The 8428-nt window shown below is 36.1% G+C and overlaps 1 protein-coding gene across 1 annotated transcript; it reads right to left on the reverse strand.

The window, feature by feature from the left end:
* Positions 1-422: 422 nt before the first annotated feature.
* LOC126485029 (poly(A) RNA polymerase, mitochondrial-like) lies at positions 423-3870 on the reverse strand. The gene is made up of 2 exons (XM_050108637.1): positions 869-3870; positions 423-835 (listed from the first exon to the last, which is right to left on the reverse strand). Exon 1 carries the CDS (start codon positions 3547-3549, stop codon positions 1873-1875), a length of 1677 nt encoding a protein of 558 aa, XP_049964594.1. The 5' UTR covers positions 3550-3870; the 3' UTR covers positions 423-835; positions 869-1872.
* Between the last annotated feature and the right edge of the window lie 4558 nt (positions 3871-8428).

An 8428-nucleotide genomic window follows, 5' to 3' on the forward strand; every position in this document is an offset into this window, starting at 1 on the left:
ATCAAAAACTTAACCATTTTAGATATACTGCAACACAAAATATCAGTCCTTTGGAACACCTTAAAAAAATTGCTTTCTGCATCTCTTCAGTAGTATCTGGTACTTTTCAAGAACTTGAACCACACCCTACCCTTTGGTTTTGAACTACCTAGTTCACCATTGTATGTTCAGGAAATAGACACAGCTCTTTTGTTGTGCCTATTGTAACTCAGCATCTCCGCTATATGGTGAGTAGCAACTTTCCTTCTCTGGTATTATTAAATTTCATCCTAGATTTTCCATTGTTTAAAAATTGTATGCACTTGTTCCTGAATGTTTTTACCCTCTTTAGCAACACACTCCAGATCACTATTATTCCCATCTTTGGCTTTGGTAAAATTTCTTATATTTGGTGAAGCAGTAGCATTAATAGTAATCCTGTGTTTAGCTGTTTTCATGTGGTCTTTAATATCATCCTTTCTTTTATGTGCAACATAAAATTCTCCAGCACACAGTGTGCAGTAAACACACACATTCTCACTGTCATTGCACAATTTCAAAAATTTTAATTCCTGTTGCACATTACAGTAACATTAAATACACAATTCCTTTTGACCAATGCTAAGCAATGAGACTAAAAATGAACACAGATTAAATGATCAAAACCATGTGGACAAGTGTGTTGATGCACAACATAAACACACAGCCCTAGCCCTGTTGTTATACATGAGTTCAGCAGTGTTTTCAATCTCGTTTAGCTAGGCGCACAAACAATATTGATAACATTGCTAGCTGAATACAACTGGGCTATCTGGCAAAAAGTTATTTCTCCTGCCTCTCATATGCAATGCAGACACTATATCTATGCTTTGTGTACCATATTAAGCACCTAATGGCAACACTTATATATGAACTGTATGTTACACACACTGTTGTTGGCTTATCAGGGTTGACAATTAAAAACACTAGTAACCAATATGGAATTATCGTGCCGAGATGTGAAGAAAAAGTACACACATTCTACTAGTAATATTATGAAAAATAATCAAAACTGATATCATTCCATAGTCAAAAATGTTCCAGAAATAAAACAATTTTATAAAATTAACATGTACTTCACATGAGAAAGTCGTATAAGTTAGTTTCAGTCAGATACATGAACAGTACACAATGTGAAAGTTCAGCTTTCCTGTCCAACCATAAAGATTCAGGGTTACTGCTGTTTCTGTGCATCAATTAATGCAAATGCTGATTTGGTTCATTGATAATAATACAGCACATTTTAATCCCCAAACAAAGCTCATGCCCTGTCAACACTTTATTTAATCATTCGAGAACTTTGTCACAGTAGCACGATGAAAATCAACACCCCCCCCCCCCCCCACACACAAAATATATAAATAAGCATTTTGAGGACAGGACAATGGTTGTACAGGTGTTGTTGACGTAACAATAAACTGTTACCTTTCTTTCTTCTAGACAACTTCTGATTAATTAGCTGTAAAAAATTTGACTGAATGTTAAGAGGTAATTGTCCATAATTCTTAAATTAGAAAAAATACCACAGCTGACTATAACTTGCTATCAGTAGCACAAACATACAAGGAAATAAAAATTTGTTGTCCATTTCTGCTAAAGATTTATAATACTCTGATGACTCTTTCACCAATAAGTGACTACAAAATAACAGTAGGCCTACTCATGATCAAATTTATTGACATTAGCAATATACAATAATTTTGAGCAAAAATAAGCTACATTGCAATTCACAGTTTTAATTTTACAGATTGCCACACACAGAATAAGGCAAAAAATTTAAATCTCTCATTCCATACACAATAGTTTTCTTAGTTAAAAAAAAATCTACTTTTCAACTGAAAATTTTTGCTAGCACTACCTTGTTTCTTCCAAGAATAATTTGTTTATGGACACTCTCCTACGTTTGCTTACTGGAGGGGCAAATGACCTTTGTTCTTTAGTGTGTTGATTTTCTCTGAAAAATGTCAATAAGCCCCAAGGAACACTTTTGTCAGAAGTTGGTGTTACATCAGCAGATTCTAACAACCATGCAGAATTCCTCAGCTCCATACGAAGTTTGTCTACCTCTTCTGGCCCAACATTTTTGCTTACATTTAAGTTTGGCTCCAAAGGATTTACAATATAAAGAGGTGAATGTTCTGGCTTTATAGTGTTGGCTGATGTTAAAAGATTGATAGCTAAATTGTTAAAATCAAACGAAGAATAGAATGCAAGGAATTCTGTAAACATTATTCCTACAGTCTCAACACGATTATCCTGTTCCGAGGGGATATCTTCATGGTCAGACCCCACAATAGCAGATCTGGCATCAAAGTTGTTTAAATTCAATGCAGTGGACGACATACTTAGTTTATCAAGTGCTGGCAATATTGGAGGCGATCTCTGTTGGAGGAAGTACAGCACCATAAGAACGAGTGAGAAGTTTGTGATCCATCTGCCTGGTACAGGGTTCGTCAGTCCTACATAGCGGGCCCAAGCACGAACGGCAAACACTAGAGGACGCACTCTTACATCGTGAGAACCCAAGATGTAAAGCAGTTCGCTCATCTGGACTGCAAATGCATTTGAGGCTGATAAATCACACTCAATACCTGTGAGATCTTGTTGAAATTTGACAATAGGCACTCGCGCTTGTAAAATCCGTTTAACTCCCGTTACACCTGGGAGGAACAACTGACACATGTCACCTACAGTTTCCATTAGCCGTTGTGTGGATGCACGTCCGTTGGGAGAAGACGTTTTGGCTTGGAACACCAGACGACAATCTTCCCATTTTTCGTGACTGTCATCACTGTCCAGCTGTAAGACTATATCAAGGTCACAGCCCATTCTTCCAAACCCATTCACCGATGATCCAAAAGGAAGAGCTTCTACGTTAGGAAATGGTCCACAGAGAGCTATTTCTATCTGCCGAGCGGTTAGAAACCGCAGTCTTTCTCCCACATCGTTCAAATGAGTTGCACTATACAACACATCTATCTGCTCTGACAAGGATTTTGCTCCTTGTAATAAATTTTTAATGTCTTTATCTGTTGGTATTGCGGTTCCGTATTGATGTTTAAGTATTGGCACATCTGACTCGCCCGTTCTTGCTTGCTTCTTTCTAGGCGACTTTGAACGAAACCATAGGAACGGAGTCCTTGTTGGTATTATGTGGCTTTCATTCAAGTGGCAACACTGATTTAGAAGTCTTTCCATTGCACTCACTGCTTTAAATTCCACGAGAATAAAGTGTGACTGTTCATTCAAACAATAATGATGCATACTTTCGATTGTGCCATATTCGGAACAATAGTTATACAAATCGGTTGCAGATTTCTCAGACTGCACCTGCACTATTACACTCCTCTTCGCCTCATTTCTTCTGTTCTCAACTTTTTCCCTGAAAGTCATAATCATCTGTTGTCCTGCAGTAATGTCATTTTGAGTATCTAAAACAATTTTTCTCGCAAAACTCCTTGAACTGGTAGTGCAAAAATTTCGGAGTGTTTTGCACACCTTGATTGAAGTTCCCATGCGAATTAGCGTCATTTTAGAACTACGATCCACTCACATCTCAAAACAATGCACAATATATTGCTTTTCTCGCCTTTCACAGCTAAATAAAAGTCACACGATGTGCCAGATTACTAGATGTTTCATTTTAATTATCTTTTGCCGCATTTGAAGGACTCGTATGTTTCTCATAAGATGTGTCAGAGGTTATAACTATGCAGAAATTGAAAACAACTTGTCAGAAACCAGAAAGAAACAAACATACTCAAACGTAGATGGCACAATCAAGTATAAAATTAACTGAACATCTCCAGTACATTAAACACCGCATGTTTTCTTCATATCGTAAACATTGTACTGGTGATATCTCTGGTTACTGAGCATTTCAACAGCGAAGTAACATCGATGCAAATAATCAAACAGTGCTCTACGGGCCATTCTCCGCTTAGCAGTCGGTTAAGCTCTATTCTCGGAATAGCGCGAGAAACGTGTTGTACGAACCAGGAATAATGCCTAACCGGAGAATATACTCGAGATAATATAAGCGGCGATTTTTAGCCGGTTACCGGTCTTAACTGGGGAAAAACGTTTCAAGAAGGCAGGAATAGTGACAGATGCAGCCAGCAATGACGAGATTTTGGCTTAACTGTTCATGAGAACGACGAAGGAAAAGATACAGTGACGACACTGATTCCGAATTTGTATCTAGTTTTCCTTATCAAAGGAAGCTGTACTTCGTCTTGTCAATCTTGTACGTAAGAAACTGGAGCATATGACGGACAGGCGAGATTATTTCTCTGTCTGCCTGTTTATCTGAATGTTAATGCAGCGGGCCCGGGTTCGATTCCCGGTCGGGTTTGAGATTTTCTTCTTTAATGGACTGGGTGTTGTGTTATCATCATTTCATCCTCATCACCGGCATGCGAGTCGCCGAATGTGGTGTCGTCTGAAATAAGGCTCGCACTCGGCGGCCGAGCTTCCCCTAATGAGGCCTCCTGGCCAGTCAAACCATACTATCATTTCATTTTTCCCTCTGTTTGTTAAATAATACTGTTTATTTGTAGTCATATGCATTCGATTTCAGTACCTCGTGAATTCCGTCGTGTTATTTATGTGAATCAGGAACATTAAAATGACGGTTCATTAAAAAATACTCTTGTTCATCTGGCGTGTGTTACAATTGCTACAGTAGCTTGAAGGACTGTTTCATCTTATTTAACAGATAGTGCCGTAATAGACTTTACCAAATAGAAAAACCACACCAACTATGTGTGCAATTTGCATTACCAGCTTTCTCTGTTTTTGACGAAATATCAATTTTTGTGTTGCAAAACGTTTTGACAAAACAGTAGTGCCCCAATCTCATGAACAGCAGAAAATATTGTTCCACTCTGTTCTTTTATTGGAAATGCCTTTTTAGCAAACACCACAGCACTGTAAAAATTTACTTACTGAAGACATTGAACTACTTGTTCTTACTCAGGCAAAATTTAACACCGTAAGATTAAGAGGAAAGTAAGTTTCTTTTTCTTTTTTTTTTTTTTTTTTTTTTTTTTTTTAAGCGATGCTTCCCATTCTATAGAATGTTGTTTCTCTGTTTTCAGTATTGTCCACATAAGCCCACCCATATTTATCATAAAACTTCTATACTATAAGAACAGAACAAGAATCTAGTTATCTGCGTAACTGTAGCATGTGGAAGGGGTGCCTGGAATACTATTTTTTTAAATTTCCTTGAATGTAAAGTTATTTTCAGTGTTCTCCTTTATGTCAAACTGTAGCAACTTGAAGGTAACGTAAATTGAAATATCTTATATTGTACTTATGTGAAGCACCATTTTTCTGAAATTGGTGGCATATTATGATTGTTAAATGTAACAAAAAGTTTGGTAGCACACTAATGTCCATAGTTCACTCAGCCAATTCTATAGCAGATAATATTGTTCACTCTTATATCCCATTGGGACAAAAACTTTCCATATTTTACTGAGTGCTTCAGAGCAACAAAATTGTGCACCACCTAGCATTATTCCCCTAAACATGTAAATTATTTCTGTTTACTCAAGCAAAGTTTAACGTAGTAAAATTAACAGGAAAGCTATTTTTTTAAAGAGAGCTATAGGAGATATCTATTATATAACTCAATTATTAGTATTATCCACATAACCACATTCATATTTATCAGAAAGTAACTATTCTGTGTGACAAGAACATAGGTACTTTTCATGTAGTTGACATGAATCTTTAGTTATTGGATCTACATAATCATAACAATGAGTGGCTGCAAGCTATGTTTTTAAATTTCCCATGAATTGTCTCATGTCATTCTTTTCTTTCTTTCAGAAATTACTCTTCTATCAATCTGGTGATTTCCTTCTGTCCATTGGAGATTTTATTGGTATTGGCAAGGGACAGCCAGCATGATTATTAAAAGAATGTATATTACACTAGACAACATGAACAAGAGACAGTTTTTTAATTATTTCAGTGCTCTATTGCAATTGAAAGAAAATAAATAAATGTATATGGATTAATATATTTATATTCTGAACTCATTAGTATTAATTTTGATTTTGTGATCCTAATTTTGAGGTTTAGGATCCTTTTTTAAGCAGTACAGTTTTTTCTCTCTTCTCTGGTTCTTGAAGCAGCACCATCTGCAACTCTAATTCTTTCACGTTTGAGAACAGGTAGTTTTATTCTGAAAACAAAACTGACAGTTGCAAGCTGGAATAACAAGAAAAGAAGGAAGAACACAGCGAAGGCGTCAGGCCTCTGGTTACTTCCTCTTCCCTCTGAGATTACATACAGGTGCTAGAGATGACTGCACAACCCAAAATTATGTGTGAAACAGTTTCTCAACCATTGATGGTGAGATACAACAACAGCAGCCTCCAGTTTATAAAAAAGATAATGGATTATTATTGTAAATGTTGGCATTGTGCTCTTCCATATATACTCCTAATATAATTAATAATCATCACATCACAGAAACATGATTTATATATGCCCAAGAACTGCGAAAGCAGCTGCGCAAAGGTGTTCAATATCTTAGCAAGGGTCTTTTCTGTATAACACCCATTGTTGCATTAATGAATGAATCATTCAAAGACGTTAATAGAAGAGCAAACTAGTCAGTAACACCTTTCACAATTTTCGGTCAAATTAATCTCCATGATGTCTATGGTGTGACGGTTTGTTGGGGGGGACTGTAAAGACCAACTGTATCACAAAGCAGACCACATTTCACAGTTGCTTCTATTTATGTGCCTACTTATGATTCAATTCAGCTTCTACCCTACAGGTACATTTGATGGGATACTATTGTGTAGAAATGATGCATCTCAATCGAACTGTCTGTGGCGTCCTTCTGTAGACAACATTATCAAATCCTGTATTTGATTGTACACAATCTGGAAGTTACATTTCACATATGGTGCGCCACCAATCTGTAGCCTCTGTTGCCTTTCCTGTGCTTAATATTAACGCCTTTCTTCTTTTAAATAACAATAATATTAATCATATGTCTATATTTTTTGTATACTTTATTCTGAAATCTAGAAAGATTTCTTACAGGTCAAATAACATTTACCTAATCATTTAACTCTATTCAAGTCAGGAAGTTATACATACATGTATCCTACCAGTTTAGTTAAATGTTTTGCACTAATATTTTCGCTGAATGAGACAGCAACATTTGCTGTGTTTTCTACTATACTCTTGAACTCATTTATAGTATCTACCAGCCTCAAAGAATCTTCAAGCGAAAAGTTTTAATATATGGAACATCGTGACTTCTGAAATTTTCCCGGCGTATTTCGTCTTCTAATAATTTCTGGGTATGCAGCCGGATCCCGTCGACATTCTGCCACAATATCGACAGGATCCGACTGCATACCCGGAAATTATTAGAATATGGAACATTTATTATCCATGTTTGACACAGACGACGACTATGAAAATATGATACGATGCAGGCGAAAATACCCACAGCAGTGGTTCCCAAACTTTTTTGTAACGCAACCCACTATTCCTCTGGAAACATTTTCGCGCCCCAATATATACAGATGTTTACTCTACCACTACAACCACTATGCAATAGTTAATAGTACTGTAAAAATTATACATAATATGAAACTGAACTTAGTACTGTACGAAAAAATGCTTTGCTGAATATTAACTTTGAAAATGGTGAAGGGAACATAATGAAAGAAAAGAAGCAATATCTTGGCCTACACGAACTTTATTTCATTCGAATTAAATGGTGAACTTAATGAAATTTGTGGTGCTGTTGAGTCTTGGTGTTAATGAAACTTTCTATATCTGGATTGGAGCTTGTTAGCTTTTGTCATAAATCGTTTTCCCGCAAAGTTTGTTTTTATATTTGTTTTTTAAAACAACAAAGCTAGAAAAAGCACGTTCACATAAGTAAGTAGTTGTGAAATCCATCAGTTTCTTCAAAGCTATGTTTGCAAACACTGGATACTCTCCCTTTAATTTGATCCAAAACGGAATTAGGCTTAATTCTTGAAATAAAGTTTTGAAAGAAGAATCACTCGATAGTTCTATCAGGGAGTCTTCTGCAGATGCCATCAGTTTTTACTTTTTAAGATTGTCCTCTTCAAACGGATTTCTTATCCATAGCAGTTCATCATGAATTCTTTGAAAGTAATACCTACAGCAAGAAATCAATATTAAGTAACAATATTAAATAACCAAACACCTGTCAGTAGGATTAACGTGAAACTATGAGATTCTCTTGAGTTCGCTATGTGGGGACGGCCTAACTATCATTTTGAAGATGGAGGAGGTGGAAATTAATTGATACATTTCTATATTGATAGAAAAACAATAACATGAAAATTATAAACATATTTAATAAGGAATCTTCAAATTTAAGTGCTAACTAGAAAAA

This window comes from Schistocerca serialis, chromosome 1 (assembly GCF_023864345.2).
Source record: "Schistocerca serialis cubense isolate TAMUIC-IGC-003099 chromosome 1, iqSchSeri2.2, whole genome shotgun sequence".
NCBI lineage: Eukaryota > Metazoa > Arthropoda > Insecta > Orthoptera > Acrididae > Schistocerca > Schistocerca serialis.

What these genes read in the sequence shown, in the direction of transcription:
- LOC126485029 (XM_050108637.1), bottom strand. Translation starts at nt 3,549, where the DNA reads ATGACGCTAATTCGCATGGGAACTTCAATCAAGGTGTGCAAAACACTC.